Source organism: Agelaius tricolor, unplaced genomic scaffold, assembly GCF_023055355.1.
Source record: "Agelaius tricolor isolate 1412-34295 unplaced genomic scaffold, bAgeTri1.0.p SCAF_8, whole genome shotgun sequence".
Lineage (NCBI taxonomy): Eukaryota > Metazoa > Chordata > Aves > Passeriformes > Icteridae > Agelaius > Agelaius tricolor.
This window is the reverse complement of record NW_027269268.1, coordinates 48663163-48681515: the sequence shown is the minus strand read 5'-3', so window position 1 is coordinate 48681515 and position 18353 is coordinate 48663163. Positions and strand designations below refer to the sequence as shown.

At 38.4% G+C, this 18353-nt stretch overlaps 1 protein-coding gene across 1 annotated transcript in view; it reads right to left on the bottom strand.

Moving 5' to 3' along the window:
- Positions 1–18353, bottom strand: part of LOC139592661 (LIM domain-binding protein 2-like) — a 340648-nt gene that overhangs the window by 111016 nt on the left and 211279 nt on the right. Inside the window, exon 3 of the mRNA XM_071432729.1 lies at positions 5868–5970. Within this exon, the coding sequence (XP_071288830.1) occupies positions 5868–5970 (103 nt within the window). The remainder of the gene's footprint in view (positions 1–5867; positions 5971–18353) is intronic.

The window sequence follows — 18353 nt, the reverse complement described above, 5'->3', positions numbered from 1 at the left end:
CCAAGAAACTTTGAAAAACCAAGAACTAGAATAGTTGTTATATAAAGATGAATACCAGGGAGTCACACAGAATAATCTGTCTCACAATGCTCGGCCAATTTACTGTGTTGTACCTGAATGCTCAAATGATATTTAATGACTGTGATTTCTTGTGGAAAAAAAAAATAAAGGGAAAAATAAAGAAGATGTTCCTGGAAATAAAACAATCTCTTTCTCTAGGCAAATTTAATTTTCTCTCTAAGACTTATAGGAGAGAAGCTAGATGAGAGTTTTAGAGAAACCTGGGGTGATAATGTAACATGCTGGCCCCTCAAACCGTCTTTTTGAAAATAGTTATGCAAGTGGGTAATGTGTAAGGAACTTTGCCTGTTTATTCCCAAATTGGGCTTATAAGAAATACCCACTAGATGTAGCTTCTCACCATTAACTCCTGCAATTTTTTTTCAATAAAGGGCTATAAAATTACCTGCATTGCACAGGTTATAAAAACAGGGACAAATTCACAATGAATCTGTTGCAGCTTTCTTGCTGTGTATTAATTGAATAATTTGTAGTAAAATCTAAAATACAGTTATGCAATATATTCTAAAGGCACACAGAAAAACTTAGATAAGCACTTCGAAGTTGATGATTTTGCAGCTTGGTCCAAAGTTCACTCTGAGACTATTGCCCAGTAAGCCAGCCCTCCCTTCCTTCCTTCCTTCCTTCCTTCCTTCCTTCCTTCCTTCCTTCCTTCCTTCCTTCCTTCCTTCCTTCCTTCCTTCCTTCCTTCCTTCCTTCCTCTTTCTTTCTTTCTTGAAATGAAAAAAAAAAAATCAAACAGGGTTCATGAGCCAAGTAGAGAAAATGAAAAAAAAAGGCGTAAAATGCAAAGCATGGTATAGTTACCTTGTACATTCCAAACACAAACTGCAGTAGAAATTATAACAGAAAACACATATTCAATTATCAGTTACAGATTCAGAGCAACAATAAAACTGAAATCACTATATTTTCCTAAGGATAGGGAGAGCAAAGAGATCAAATTGTTCCTTTTGAAATTTCTACTGTGTAACATTATGCAATGCCATATAAAATTGGGTGATGAAAGCTATAAAAAGTGCCTGAAATTCTCAATATATTCTATATCTATAAGCTTAAATCAATAAATCAATTTTGAGGACTCCATCATATCTACCACACATGAAATTTTTTTACAGCTACAAATGTAATAGCTCATGCTTTTGCTTCCTCACAGCATTATAGTTCCTCCATGGACAAAAACCATTTAGTGAACAGAAGAGAAACGTAGACAAGCTCTAATTTTCTGTACAGTGGCAACCGCATTCATTATGTGTTAAAAAAGCACTTTCCCTGAAAGAGTTAACTTTCTAGCTCCTATTCTCTGCAGTGCTGCATAAACACTGCACATTATTCTTACTGAGCATGCTTCATCTTTCCTGTCTCCCCAGTCTTGGGCTGTCAATCACCTGTCAGTCCCTACCACATCAGCACAGTGCGCATCACCAGGCTGTCAGCACAGCAGCTGATGAGACTCTGCTAAGAGCTGTCAATCAAACTTGTTTCTCTTATCTGTTCGGGAAATATTTTGTCTCTGAGAAACAAAGAACCTGGGCAACAATGGATCAGAGTCTAGTATTTACTCTTTTACAGGGATAGAAGCCTCTTAACAGGAAATGAATGCTTTATCCACAACAAGGAAACAAAAATTCTGCTTCATTAGGCATATTTTCTTTTTTCGATTTTGTTTAAATCCTATTTATTTCTTGGACAATCAAATCAGGGCATAATATATTGGAGCAAATTTCTTTTTGCTCTCACTGTAGAATGAACTTCATGTGTTTACGTCCTAGTTTCTGTTGACTATAATAAGACAGGTAACATCTCTACTTTTGGGAATCTTTCCTTGTTTTTAAGCATTGGAATGTTTCATTGGTGAGGTTTCTCTCCACCTCAGGGTAGCCATGCTACCCTGAAAAGCCAGACAAGAGAAATGCATAATTTACACCTTTGTTAACTTAAAATATATCTTTATTTTCTGCATCATTTTCATTAAAATCTCAACATAGAATTCAGTAATATAAGTAGGGTTCATAGATAATAGCAGACCAAAAGAATAGCTGAGGGGTATAAGCAAGTAGGAGAAAAACATATTTTCAGTGTCTGTTTGAAAGAAGATAATATCTTCTTTCTGGAACACTGTGCCAGGGAGAAAGGATTGCAGAAGGTAAAGTTCTTGCATGTACAGAAATCAAATACTGAAGAAAGACAAAAGGAGCTGCAAAGATGGGCACAGCAGCTATTTCTGGTCTGACACAGAATCTCTGCATGAAAAAGTTAAGCTGGGCTTTCAAGTCACATCTCTCCAAGGCAGAATATTGTTCTGCACAGATAACTAGGTCTAGGTCTAACAAACCTGGCAATCAAATTAATTAACACAGGTGGATCACTGAACTAACAAACCTCTGCTCTTCCCAGGGCATAAGTAAGTACCTTTACACGCTGTGCCATGCAGATACAGGGACATTTAGAGCTGGCTCAAGTATCAGTACATAGTGCTGCCTGACGTGAAGCAAAGTAAACATAACCCAGTGACTTAAAACCCCCATTCTAACCATATCTAATTTTCTCTACAAATGAAAGAATCTCAGAGCTGACAGTTGAAGAGAAACATTGAGAACAGCAAAGGCAAGAAAACTGCTTTTCTCAGTATAGAGAGGCGTGCTGTAAAACATGGTAATATGAATGAAACACCTAAAAATATTTTGTGTTCTTCATAAAGCTTCAGTTTTGGGCCACAAAAGTAAATAAGCAACTTTGTTTTTTGAGACAGCAAAAAAAAGCTGAGTTCACAACCCTCATAATTTCTTGGAAAAAAGTGTATATTAAAGTTAAACCAAAGAGAGAGGCAAATAAAAGTTTTTTTTTAAATCTTCTACCATTTACACAAACACTGATTTACAGGCCTGCTCTAAACATTTGCATTGGCTGTGGAATTGGACTGTTCAGGTAAGAGCAGAGGGCAGAGAGAGCCAGCTGGGAAAAACAGGCTATGATACCAAACTCACAGAAAGAAAAAGTCTACAGCAACCAAGAGAAAATGCTCCAAAGAAATTTGGGAGCTGCACTCAAGATTAGTTCCCAGCAGCCTCCCACAACATTCTCGAGGGGCTTTGAAGAAGGAACCTGGGGCAAAACTGAGTGCTTCTTCATGTCTGTGATGGCTTAACACAAGTGCTAAACAGCCCCTGAGAAGAAGGAGGGAAATGGACTGGGAATTGCCATAACCCAGAGAAAAATGAGGCCCTGGACAGCAAAAAAGGTATTGTCCTTTCCACACATGCAATGGGTTTTTTTGAATTTGTTTGCTCCAAAAAAGAATATTTTAGTTCTCAGAAGAGGGAAAACATTGCCCAAAGGAAAAAAAAAAAAGAGATGGTGGCCACAGTCAATGTCAGAGATGTAAGCAAAGCTCTCACAGGCTGAAGCAAGACAAAGGCAGGCAATTTTGACCTGAATCCTAGAGCAAAGGCAAGAGGTTGGCATCTTTCATCACTTTCAACTTTATAAACAACTTCTCAAAGGATGCCTTTCTCTCCTTTCCTGGGCCTTATCTTGGTTCCCTCCATTACTGTCTGTGCCTACAAGAATAAGAACAAACAATTTGTCTTTCCTCTCTCCTCTCTGCCAGTTCCAATGTGTTTAATGCCCTCTTCACCCTTAAGAGCATGCTCTCTAGGCAAGGAGGTAGGTGTTATGCTGGAGACAGCACAGATGAAGGAAAGGGCAATTTTGTTTCACCCCTTTCAGAATCCCATGTTCGGTGCTGCAACCACGAGCCATACTCACCTAACAGGAGCCACAGGCCCTGGTCAGCAATTCCACCAGCTTGGAATAGAAGTTCTGGGTGCCATTGTGGTTCTTGGGAGATGCCAAGAGCACCCATAAGGGAACAGCAGAGCATGAGCATGGCTCTCTCAAAACAGAGAGCTGTAAGGGGAGAAGACTTCTCTGTTCTCAACTCCTGGACGTGGTTTTGGACACAAAGTTCCCAACTAGGAAGAGAGGGCTACTCTGAGCATCCCACCTCCACCCTGCAGCCACCACTGCAATGCCAAAGGTGTCCCCAGGCAGGGACTTGGACAGCACAGAGGCCTCAAGACTGCTCCCAAAGCCTTCTAAGAAGGCAATGGAAGTCTCAAACTGGAAGAGCCACGAGCATGCTCTTCAGAGTTTCCTTGAGTTGGAATACTGCCCATGTCAAAAAGCATCACTAATACTGTAGTTCAGTAACTATTGATTTACTATTAACTATTCACTAGTTAGTAAATATTAACTAACAAAGGAAAGGAAATATTAATTACCAGCAAAGAGCCTTAAGTGCAGAGCTTCAATTCCAGATGTTGAGAATAAACCAATCAGTTTGTTCAGAGGCCAGAAATTAAAACCAGAGGAAAAATTCTGTGTACTAGTCACTTTTAAAACCATGACTACAGTAAATTGATCTTTCAATCATTCTTATCAGCAACAATGCTAAGAATCACAGTATTACCTCATGCCAAACTGTCCCAGTTACAGACAATACAACTATTATCAAGCATTAGTGACAACAGGAGTATTTTACACATTGACAAATTCTTTCATATGCAGCACTGTTTTCCAGAATCGCAACTCCCTCTGATCTAACTGGACATTAATTGCTTTTTTGCTGATGTATCTGTGCCTTCTGGACTGATAACACAACTAGCAAATCTGATATCTGACAAGTTGACTCAACCTAATCAGGACAGATCAGCTGTTACCAACGTTGCTATAGGCTGTAATTTGAGGACCTTTAGAGAGTTATCACTTGCTTTGAAAGGCAAGAAACTGTAATTCTGTCAACACTAATCCCAGAAACGTGCATTCAAAGTGGTTGCTATATTTTCTTCAGAAGAAGGTAACACTTGTCAAATAAATACCTGAGATAACTGATAATAGGAATTAGAAGTATGTGAGTGATAGGCTGACAATCAGTCACTCTCATGAAAAAGAAGAACCTCAAAAGATTCAGAGCATTAAGTAGAGAGCACAATCTGTCACCATGAAGCAGGGGTCACTCTGAATGGAGTCAAACAATTGGTAATGCAGTTTTTCAATGTTTTCTTCCCTCTGTTGCTTGGTGCTAAAGCTGAGTGAATTATTCACTTCAAACAATTTATTCAATGAATTTTATCCCTTTTTGCTGCTCAGTGTGTGCAAGCAATGGATTCCAATGCCATCAGATTTATTCACTGCTTCACTTTTATTCAAGCTTTCACTTAGTGCTCAATTGAGAGTATTCTACACTTCCACTGCTGCTCAGACAGCACCCAAGGCTGGTCCTTAATGTGGGCAAGCAGCACAGATCCACACTGTTGATGGAATAACACTTATCTACATCAGCAAAGATATACATTTTAATTTCTTCTTTTTCTGATCCCTCTTTAATTTTGGAGGCCCTTCCAGCAATAATACTGATATTTTCCATAAAGTTCCCTTTCTGTGAACAATTTTGCCCACAAGACTCAATACTTGGATTTTTTCAGAAGACAAATTACCAAAGAGTGCAAGCACAGCCACAAAGCCCACTAATTTAAAAAAATCCAAAGATTATATTTCATTATTTGCTTCATTCTGCTAGGAAATAATTTATTTTCATGTAATAAAACTCAGAGGAATTCCATAAAAAATGGATTCCCAATTCATGGAATTCTTTAATGTAACTTAATAGTCACTGAATATACACAAGTGACTTTGTCATTGACAGGATTGCATCTGTCTTGTACAGATAAACTGTTTTTCAAAACTCATACTTAACATTAGAACAAAAAATATACATTTCTTACTGTATCGCTTTGGTCCATCTTCCAAACAAAATGAAAGTGTTAAGGTTGCATCATCTTCAAAAAATTCAGTTGCAAAGGCATCCCACCAGAGGTTGTCACTATCCTAGGAAGCAACAGATCATTCACTTAACAGGAGGCAAAATGAAAATATGTTCATCTGTTGTAAAAGAAATTCAACAGGATCACACCTAGTTTGGCTCCTTCACCTGTGGTTTTGGGGTACAGATGTCTATATGATATTTCAAACTAATTTTTCCTAGATAAAGCTGTAGTTCTAATTTTGGAAAAAAACCTGAAGTGTTTAATTTACTGTATAATAAACTTTCATTTTATCTAGCATACTAAATATGTAAAAACTTTCTTTTCCACAACATTTTTTCTCCAAATGTTAGATATGGCATTATATATCAGTTGCAAATAAAGCAGTTATGAGTTTTCCCTCCTTTTCTGGGCTGTGTGTCTCAAATGCTTGGCCCTGGTAATGAAAAATCCCTCCATACCTAATTCTATAATGTTACATAACCTCGTCATCAGCACAAGATGACAAGGAAGTTATATAGAAACTAAATATAATGGCCATTCAACTGCAATGAATTTAATATAAATACAGTACTTCGGGTTGATTAAATACCAGCTAGTTACTTAAATGTAATTGTTGTGAGAAATCTTTACTTTTAAGTGTGATACAAGAAGTGAAAAAAAAAAAATTAAGATGACTTGTGCATACTTAGATTCACAGTAATACACATAGCTGGAACAGGGCAATTATTAAAATAGTGAACAATGTAGAACATATACCAACACAGCACTACAGGAAGTTCCTTGACTTTATCAATTGAACCAGGCATTTTCAGACCTGGATGATCAACAACAGGCACAAACCTCAATGTCTAGCACCTGAGCAAGTGGTCCAGCTTGCAAGGATTTTACAGAAGTTGGGCAACACAAAACCCACCAACTGTTTCATTTGAAAGTTATGGGTATATTTAATAGCTGGATTCAAAATTTTTGGTTCAGTCTCTTCTGCTCCTTTGAGGCCCCAAGGCTTGTAGCACACAAGGTCAGTAACAAAGCTGGAAATACACTTCTGAAGATGCCCTGGCTGCACTCCTCAGAGCCACTCTATCCCACTCAGCACCTCCCTTTCCAGTGAGCAAGGCCAGGTTCACTGAGCAGTGAGGTCTGAGCACCTCTTAATGCCTGAGCAATATAGATTAGGCCAGAGATGAAGCAAACAAATGTTTGCTTCACAGGAAAAAGATCCTGAGATAAAATGCCAATTTAAAAGAAAATATGCATCTATCATATTCATTATGTACACATGCAGAGCAATCTGGGGATTTTAGTTCTGCTGCTGTATTTCCTGATGATGTTACTTTTGGATTTCACTCCAAAATGTTAAGCAAGGTATATATTCCTCTCAATTTCACTTTGATTTTTTGTCAAGCATCCAATGGAGAAATGGTAAGGACAGGTTTTAACAATCTGGTTCCTTCCAGAGACCCTAGAGAGACTTCTTGTCTGAGTCAGAGCCTGTAATACACTTTCCCTGCCAAGGCTCATCCAACCTGGCAGTGACAGGATCATACAGCCCTGCCATTCAGTCACACAAAGAGGAATCAAAGCTGTCCCCACATCTCAGAAATCTGCTGTCACAGAGAGCTGTTGTTATTTCCTGGTGTAAACCTGATGAGTGTTCCCACGTGCAAACGCTGCTGTGTTGAGCAGCCAAGCAGCCACAACAGAAAGCATGAAACACACAGTGGGCAGCATGAAACACACAGTGGGCAGCTTGAAACACTCACAGGTGCTCAACACACCCCTGCACAGGGCCCTGCACTCAGCACAGCCTGGGGGTTGCATTACAAGCCCACAGAAGGGTGTATTGTCCAACAAGTAGCTATGAGCTCCCACTCTGCCATTTGACTGAAGAGAGGCTGCAGTACCATTTAACCTTTTGGACATACTTGTCATAGGGAAGGAAGAATTTCAGCAATGCCACACACCGCATTTGCAGCTCTTGTTAATGTTGGGTATCACTGGAGCTACTCCTGTAGCATCCAATGACATGGGAACGCAAAGGAGAGCATGGCATAGCCAGGACTTAACTGCATGTGGGAAAGATAGAGAAGAGCAGGGAAAGTGCAGGGCCTCACCTCAAAACCACACATATCTGCACTCATGCTGGCTCCCAAGAAGTCTTGAAAGCAAGAAGAATGTGGAAATGGAATTACTGTGGATTCCCTCCCTGGTCAGATGAAATATCCAGACTCTTTCATAGTTTGAACACAGTCCAAAGTCTTTATCTTAAGCTTTTGCATATTTTAGGCGAGGAAGAAAGAAAAATATAAAATGCAACACCCTACCCCCAGAAAGAAAACCCAGCCTTAAAAAAGAGTATATATATCTTGTCAACCTTTGAAATGCTCTGCTGATTAATTTTCTGCCCCACCCTTGTCACAGGTGGGCCCACCTACTCTCAAAGACAAATGTGAGCAAAACCCAACGAGGTGTCCCCAGCCAAACCAAAATAGGATCCAGTTATTCAAAAAAAAAACCCTTTTTTTTCTTTTTTTATTTCTTTTTTTTGCAAAAAGTGGATGGTGAAGGCAAGGCTGCCCTCAGGCATCTTTAACTTATGCTTTGACAGGTTATGGGGGATTTCGCCAGAGTAATTATTTTTCTATTCAACAATAATGAGAAATTACCATGGCAACCTCCCTTTCACGTAGTGCACTCACATGCTCAAACACTGAAATAATGGCCTAAACATAACCAAAAAAATATTAATTCTCTAAAAATATTTTGTATTAAAATAAACTTAAGGAATAGGTCACAGGAGAGAAGAGGGCAGACACAGCCAGCAAGTTGGGTCAGAAGTGAAGATGCCGTGCTGCTGTGGCCACGTACCCAAGCAGCAAAACGACTTCTTCCACAAATGTCATTGTTCCCTCTGATCCCCTCCACCCCTGGTATTATTTGTAATTTGAAGCACGGCTCAAGTCTGAATAGGGTCTCCAAGTAAATGGAATCCTACTGTTTCAATATTTTTTCCTGACTCTGATTTTCTTTGGCAAAGGTAATCAGATTTTAAGTACAATGATGTTCTTTTTCCCCTTCCATCTAAAAGTCCCGTATGTTCACTGTGTGATCTGAGAGTCAAGCTGGGTTCTTCTTTACACCTTACACACTTACATGATTAAGAGTCTGCAAGCTAAATGAGGCTTTTCCATTTGCCTGTGATAGATCTTGCAACTGGAATATGAGGCCAACTGAGACTATGGCATTTTCTTCAAATTCCTTTATTTTTAATAACTTGGAAGGCAGAATGGACTGACATAAAAAGTCAGTACATGAAATTACACTTTAAAGGATGCAGATATCTTGCAGGACAGAAGCAGAATTCAAAATTATTTTGATAGATTGGAGAAATGTCCTGAAATGAAGATGAAATTCAATAAAGTCAAGTGACAAAAGTACAAAAACAAAATGGGGAATAACCGACTAAGCAGTACTGTAGAAAATGGTCCAGATCACGAAGCAAATATGTCAATTGCTCTTGGGAATACAGGAAATGTCTTAGATACAATACCCTTCCACTCCAGCAAACACATCTCTGGGAAGACTTCAACTGCAATAGCTTGTCCACTTCTGGAGTACTATGGCCCAGTCTGGGCCACCCACTCTCAAAGGAATTAGCCGAGAACCACAGCAATCAATGAGTCTAAAGACACATGCAACCAACCCCAAAAGACTCAAAGGAAGAAAGGTAGTAGGATCTAGCTGTGTTTTGTGTAAGACAGAAGAAACTCACAGGGAACATGATGACAGTCCTCAACTATATGAAAAGATTGCTATGAAGAAGAGTGAGCACTCGTCCTTGGTGGCTAACACAGATAGAAGTAATAATTGGTTCAGTTTGCTGCCAGTGCAGGTTAAGTGGATTAATGCCCTGTTACAGATTTCTGGGCTAGTGTTTTGCAGAGGGGAAAGAGCTGCAGAGCACAACAGTTCCCAAGGGGAGTGGGTGTAGAGATCCTGCTGCCCACGAGCCTCGGGCAGAGCTGCCCCTGTACAGCAGCTCCACAGCTCATGCCCAGTGAGAACCTCAATGTGGTTTCTCCCTCACACTGCTTTTGGCTGCACGTGTCTAACAGGTGAAAACAGTGTATTCAAACAGAGTTAGGGAAACAAATAAATACAATTCTGAATACACGCAGGAAACACATCTGTTCTGAAGTCAGACTTTTTTTTTAAATAATCACTTTTTAGGGAAAACCTGAATTTTAATGTCAATCTTGGCATTGGACAAGGCAAAAATAAAAAGAGAGTGTGCACTTGGGAGCTTACATTTTTCTTCTGGCATCTGCAACCCTCCCCTATTGACACTTACTATTTTCAGAACTCTATACATCTACATTCCTGTTGGCAACATATATGTGTCTCATATTCTTTTAAGTTAATGTTGCACAAGGAACTGCTGTCTCCCTAAGGAAAGAACAGCATTCCTTCCCTCCTCCTGTTCCCAGCAAATTAAACTACACTTGAGCTTTCAAAATGCAGTTCAAGATAAGATTGTGCCATTAAATACACCTGGAAAAACTCCACAGCCATTACAGATTACAAAACTCACAGGTTAAAAAAAATCTGACATTGAAGTCTATACTCAAAGCAAACAGAAAAACCATGATAAATAAAATGTCCAAATACAAGAAACCAATAATTTCCCCATTAGTTTTAAATTAGACCAATATTGTCTCTACCTAATATATTTAAGATTCTGATACAAATGAGTAACAAATTAATAGGGATCTATATATCTTAATTGTGTAGATTTGGAAATTTGAGCACTCATCTGTAGGTCTGGCCCTGCAAAGCACAATGGTTTTATAATCTGGCATAGGGCTTTCTGCTACTTGTATACATCCAGTGTGGACTACAGATACTGAGTCCATGACTGGCTTTCCTGGAAACAGTATGAACAGAGTGAAAGAGTGGAATGCTCATATGTATGTAGGTGGGAAACCCATATATGGCTGTCTGTTATACAACAACATGCACACCTCTCCTATTTTCCCAGTATCCTTGCTAAGAATATGTGGTCCCCTATAGTTAGTAAAAGTACTTGAGAAAGAGGACCAATCTGGTTACTCAGGGCTAGTTTTTAAGAACCTCTTCCATTGCTTTTCCATTTGTTATTCTATCTCATTTATTTTATTTCAAATATAAAGCATATTTTACACAGAATTAAATATACCTTTAATCTTGCACCTGGTGGTAACTTAAAGAATCTCCATCTCCCTTTCCCTGCCAGGAATGCCCCACTCTATTCCTTCCATTTGTTATTTCACACATATTCACAATTTAATGGTGTTGCTTTCTTTTATTTCACTTACTAGTGTGGCTGGATTCCATGTCTCAAACAATGTGTAGTAAACCTGGCTAAAAGATTTTAAGACTTGGCTTTGGTCATAAGTAGTTTTCTGTTCCATTATACACTTGCAACTTCTTGCCAAAACTCTGCTCAGCGCCCAAAACATATCAGTCCTTCAGCTCACTTAATCATTAATTGAACTATTGTTTACATTCCACTTAGGAACTTATCTTCAATTGTACAGTAAAGAAACAACACCAAGTTTCTGTTCGACTGAAAAGGCAAAGTATAGTCATGCAACAGATCCCCACAGCAATACCTCCTCAGAGAGACTGACTGGGGTGCAAAATGGGGGCAACATCTCTGCTTCTCATGTAAATCTGGAGTAAGTTTAAAAATCCAAAGGAATTCCAGGGAAAGGTCGATAATAGGGAGTTACTCTTACACATTCACTAGAAATGCCTAATATATCAAGGATCTTATTTTTATTGCCTATAAATCAGTACACTATCAGGCAACAGAAAATCAAACATGAATTATTTGATTTCAGATACAAATGGGAGGAAAAAAATAATAGAAAAAGAGAGAGGCTTTGCAAAATACACAAATTGATCCATGCCATTTTCTTGTTGTACTCTGAACCCAGGCAGGTGAGAATCAGCATCATTTTAGCAAAAACACTGTGCTGTAATGACACTGTCATACAACTCAGCTTTGCAGATATAGTGCTTTGAGATAATGTCAATTCTATGTCACAAATAGCAAGTCCTCACTGGGAAATTTTACCAGGGGCTCAGATTAACTGAAACATGCTCACACTGAAATAAGGACAGCTAATGTTTTTCTTGTGTTCAGAAGAACGGTTGAGCCCTTGCACTAACATATGCCCAAATTAGATACCTTTTGTTAGAGTATTTGTGGGAAATACTCACTAGGCTGGCAAACAGCAAGACCAGTCTACACACAGCTATAAAAGAACAGTTATTCCACTACATCTCAGCCACCTGATTTTTCCATCTACACAGATGCCACATGTATAACAATTTGGATATCCTTTTAAAATTGTAGTGCTTAAAATTACAGAGATTTTTAACTTAAGTTGTCAGGAAAGGATAAGACAGAGACATACCTGATTCAGTCTAATAACAGAATCAGAGAAGAATGCCTGGTCTAAAACCTATTATTTGTCAGTCTTTAAATTTTACTGAAGCTTGTGGACAAAAGAGAAATGAATTCTTAAATATCCACTCTCTGCATGTTTGACTATTCACCTGCAGCAGACAGGAGACTGCAGTTTAATACTTGTCTGTAAGCAGTACAGAGCAGAAGGAGTTAACTTGTGAAATGTGTCATTTCACTGGCTTCTTTAATTTGAATTCATTATTTCCATTCCTGAAACTTGTGCACACGAATGGATAGGAGAAAGAAGGGAGGGAAAAGAGCAGTAAAGCTGGGCTTAAGACACACTCCACTGCCAATTCCTTACTGCCAATGTGGCATCATCCTTGAGATTTCACAGCAATATCAGCATTGACCAGCAGAAGATGCTCTTTTGTCCTTTTAAAATATATGGGATAGATTGCACTTGGTCTCTAGGGAGAAGACCTATATTCTGGCTGTGAGAACAAAAAGACTGGGCATTGACAACCAAATTGTGCAGTTTTTACAGAGCTATACACTTCCACCCACAGCAGATTATCTGTTAGTACTTGGTATATATACGGTGCATACTAAATCCATATTCAAAATTGTTTTAAATTTGAGCCCTTTTTTCAATAGGCATTGAAAATATCTCTGGCTGGCTGGAAACAGTAATAGATTTACTTAGTAGTATTCTCAATCCATGATCACTCCAGACAAATCACAGACCTGAGTTTTGTGTTTATCAAAAATGAACCACAGTTACATTTCTCTATTCTGCCAGAGAATACCCCACAGCCTCTGCCTTTGAGAATAGTTTATAGAGATGGAATATTAAGTGTGTCTATTATCTAATGTACTACTGTCAGCCATACAAATGTTCTTATTTTATTCTGACATTTTGACCTGGTTTCTTTTTTACCTTGTTTACTTCCATCTCTATGAGTAAATGGAAGCTGCTATGCCATCTATTCCAATGAAAAGGCAATACCTAGTATTGCCATGAGTGAATATAGAGCATCAAATATTATGTGTCACTAGGGCACAGAAAAAAACCTCATATTTCCAGCAAGATTACTAAATGAGTCTCTCTAGGTCTATCTATCCAACTGCACCAACTCCCAAGGCTCTAAAATTTAGTGAACACAAATCCCTTTATCATTTATTACAGTGGAAAAAAAAAATATTACTGACAGCTTCTAAATACTACATTGGAACACGGTGGAGAGTCCTTGACACCTCCATTCCACACTGGACTCTCCCCACCCCTTTGATTACTGCAGTCTCACAGAAGCACCACGTGCATTGGAGATGAGTACAAAGCTGGGACCTTCAGAGGTCCCTGATTCTGAAAAACTGCACTCTAAACTATGATCCAACAGACTGTTCTTTGAGAGGTCATACATGGCTCTTCAGCTGAGCTAAAAGACTTACTCTGCTATGTATTTTTCCTTATTCTTGTGAGAATCTGGTGATCTAGGTAGGAAAGGGAAACACAGGTAAGACAAGCCATCCTCCCAGTTACATTCTGGAGCAGAAGTATCAAATAGTGAAAGGGCAAATAGGTAATGCAGCTACAAAGAGTTGATTTCATCATAAGAAAAGATTATATGGATTGAAAAGGCATATAGATGAGGAGATACATATCTCTACATACAGAAAAAAAGCCTGAGAGGGATTATTTACAAGGGCATGTAGTGATAGTACAAGGGGAAATGGCTCCGAACTGAAAGCCAGCAGGTTTTAATTAGCACTGTGAGGGTGGTGAGGCACTGGCACAGGTTGGCCAGAGCAGCTGTGGATGCCCCATCCCTGGCAGTGCCCAAGGCTGGGCTGGCTGGAGCTCTGAGCAATGTGGTCCAGTAAAAAGTGCAGAGGATCTGGAAGCAGATGATCTTTAGGGTCCCCTCCAGCCCAGCCCATTATACACAACTCTAGCACAACTTTACCCCACAGGACTTTGAGAAAACTCTTGCTAAGACTCAGCAAGAGACTTTTAAAATTTAGGATATGTTTAAATGTTTTGCTGAGCTGAGATCCATCTATGCTTTTGCCAGTCTGCAAGTCTAATTAACTCAAAATTACGACTTCCTATTAAGCTTTGCAACCAGGTAAGAGCATATCAAAATTATGGACAGCTCTAGCCAAAGAGCTGTTATTTCTTGGGAAGGTACAGGAAGTGGAAAAAATCAAGTGTATTGTGTGTCCCATCTCCTATGGAGGACAGGTAATCTCATGCACAAAAATTTAATTTAGCAACTAGTCAGAAAAAGAGAAAACAATTAAGAAAGAAGTATTGAAGAAACCACTCATTTTAAAATTTACAACCCTATCTACACTTTAAATTATATATTGCTGCATTTAATTTTTTAATAATATGACTGTGGTTTTGGGCGTCCAGGTATCACCCAAAGATATTGTACAGCACTGTATAATTCCAGACAGTACAGAGAAGTAAACATTATGGCACTCTACAGAAATTTTGGCAAGAAGCAATGGTAAAGCACAAATATGAGTTCTTTGTTATGTATAGGTAATAGAAAAATCCCTCTTTATCTTCGCTTCATAAACAGTGCATCTTCTTTAAGCAAAAAACTCCACTGTGGTAATTAAAAAATAATTTCATAAAAGAGTTACAGTGACCTGCAAATTATGTCCCTTAAAAGTTCATTCACATTTTTTATTTAACCCATATCAGAAGCCCCACTCTTGTAGAAGTTTTTAAAGGATTATTTCTTTTTTATAGCAAAACTACACTCCAAGTTAATTCCTGTGTGCATTCTGTACTTATTAGGATGGGTAATCACAGTCATTTTTGTCAGCTGGTGATGTCACTCTACCTACAAATATTATCTGTGTTAAATGTGTTTCAAAATCTAAATTCTACTTGAGACAGACATAAGAAAAAAGGTAGTGTTGAGGTATTAAGTTATTAAGTCTATATTTTAGACTCTATTTACTTTTTCCAGTTTTCAACAATGCAGCATAGTTTCATCTGCAGTGGCCATTTGAACCACTGGTCAGCTGCAGTTATCAGATGCTCTGGTATTTGAAAATAATACAGCTACATTTATTGCTTGCAATTTTTTAAATATACAAACACATGTGCATTCAAACTTAATCAAACATTAAGGCAGAGATTTTCAAAGCTAATTAAAAGACTTACACATTCATTTTCCATTAAATTAAGTGGAAATCAGATGTTGGAATATTCTATACAAGGCTCCAAATCCCAGCATGGAAATGGAACTTGTTACATTTGCTGAATCAAAGCTAGAGGGTGACAACAGGGCTGGGATTCATCTCACCCCAAGACAGTTGTCTAAATTCATGTGAGATAAAAAGCCTCCTGCAGATCTCTGTCTCTTCACTGTCTGTAGAGGGAGCCTAGAGAATGGTTCAGTCTAGCCATGTAACTTTTTTAGGGATAAAGATAGGTAAGATAAATCCTATTCTATATATCTACAGAGAATTTAAAAGTCAGAAAGAAAACTGGTTGAGGCTTTGAGAGCTTAGTGAAGGACAAAAATACGTGAAAAGCTGGATGAAACAACTGTATCTACTTTGTCTAGATTTTTACAGTCTTGGCAGGAAAACCTATAAATGATGTTCAAGTTTTCTGCTCACAATTCTCAAAGATCTCCAGGCTGCCAGGTTCCTGCTGTTTCATATAAAAAGCTCCAAGTGGCAGACAGAAGTTGGAGAACTGGTTAAAGACTTCTGCCAGTATGAAATACTTTAAATGAAGAAGATGTGATTATTTGCCTGGCTTCCTAACTTTACTCCCCAGCTAGCCATAGTTGCAAATAAAGACCCTCAAGCCTTTTTTTTCTTATCTCATACTGTATTTGGATACAAAAGTCCTGCCCAAAATACAATTAAGCTAGAGACAGAATTGCTTATGTATATCTTCCTATGTCCTGGGTAATCTGAAATATAAGGAAATCCCAGGTCAAGACAACACAAATCAAACACTGACATTTCTCCTGCATTATCCTGTGGCCCTCAGATCACTCAGCTGCTCTGTCTCTGTGGGGTAGCACTACCCTTCCCAGCACATAACACTCACTGCTGGGCAGGTACAGCCACATCTGGCTAACAAAGGAACATAATCACGAGTTCAGGTTGCTTTGACAAAGTGAGGATAAGCTGGGCTCCAGACACTTGCATATTCTCAGTGTACACAATGGTTTTCAAGTTTTGGTGGTGAGAAGCACAAGGTAGTGCACTTTTTAAACTGACATTTGCATTTACAAATTAAAATTCTGATTCAAATGGAGATGTCTGAATTGCCTGCTTGCCATGAAAAATCTGCTTAGAATCGAAACTTTTACTGTTATTGCTGCTATAATATTGTAGAACAGTGTAACAGATCACTGACAAGGCTGTTACGGTGGCTATATCAAAGGGTATACTGTACTGAAAGGCACTGAAAGAAATATAGAGAGAATGAAGCACAGAGGTTGTGATAACAGACTGGGTTTGTGTGTTTGTTTTAATTATTAACTTTAAATTTTCACTTCAAAAGAAATGGGAGAATTTATGCATGCCAAGAAGAGCTCCCTTTCAAAACTCAGTCTTCATCGAGGAAAGTAAGTAAAGCTTACTTCTAAATGGCATCTCTTATCTTGTCAACCTCATTTAATGTAAAAAGGCATCAATAGTAATAATAAAATTGCAGCTTGGTGAACAATTCCTTTACAGAAGCCAGCTACTACATACTGTAACAAATTAAAAACTCCAAAAGTCTATGCAGGTCCCCAGAGAAATGCTATTTAATAAAGCAAACACTGATATTGAATGTGACAGAATTCCATTTGCTTCAGAATCCCATCCAACTGAGTTTGGCTGCAGCTGAAGCAATTAGAGAAAGCTGTGATTTAATGATTATGCTAAAACCCTAGACAAACAAAGCTTTCACCTACCAAGTGGCCACTTAGCTGTATCACTATCACTAGTATGTATAAAAATCCTTGTAGGATTTCATTTGCTGTCAGTCAACTAGTAACAACATGAGCAATTACTTACAAAAAATGTCTATTTACTAGCTACCCTACTGCTTAAACATGAAAAATGTATAAATCTAAATTTAAACGAAGGAAGCAAAGTCAAGTGTGAGCTACATATGTCAAGGAAATCACCCACTAAGGTCATCCTTGAAGCTGAGATCTGATACAATCCAGTTGAAAGCTCATAACAGGTAGTAGGTTTTTTTTTAATATGCCTTTATGTTGTATATGATAATCTACTGGGGCCTCACCTCTGGGCCTGTAAACTTTTAATGAAATTTTAAACATCTTTTCATTACAACAGTGGCCTCCTATGAACTACAACCAATCACTTCAGACTCTGTGGACCTGTTAAATCAGTAAAACTGATTCAGTTAAGATTTCTTAGTTTGCTAGAAGTGATATTTGGCCTTTCCTCTTTTCTAATGCTGTCAAAATTTCTCTGTGTAAAGTTGCAGTACATAAAGAAGTGCAAAAAAGTGACAATTCAGAAAACTTGCTTACAGAAAACGTGAATTTGCTTTGAAACTCGGGTCTTTCTTGGTGTGTTCCTGCCAGCCAGCAAGCTACATTGTGAAATAATGACTAATGTGTCTTTCTGATTTTTCATTTTCACATTAGTCAGAGCCAAGTGACACCTTGGACTGCTGATGTAGATTTTTACCCTCAGTGCCTGCCAGGTGAAGGCATCTCCTGACAAAGAGCAAGCAAAGCTTTTGAAAAAGCAGTTTCCTTCCTCCCCAGCTAAGGAATAGGATTTAGAGACATATGTGTACCTACAGCCTAAAAAAACCTACCAGTGTTGATACAAAATGTTTAAAACCAGAAAGAATATGAATCTGTGAGAAAGCTCAAACACACAGAAAACTATTTTAAGAAAGAAAACAGTTTTGCATAACATGGATAAGTATGGACAAAGTTGCTGCAGAGGAGACTGAAATAACTTCAGGAGCTCACAGAAGT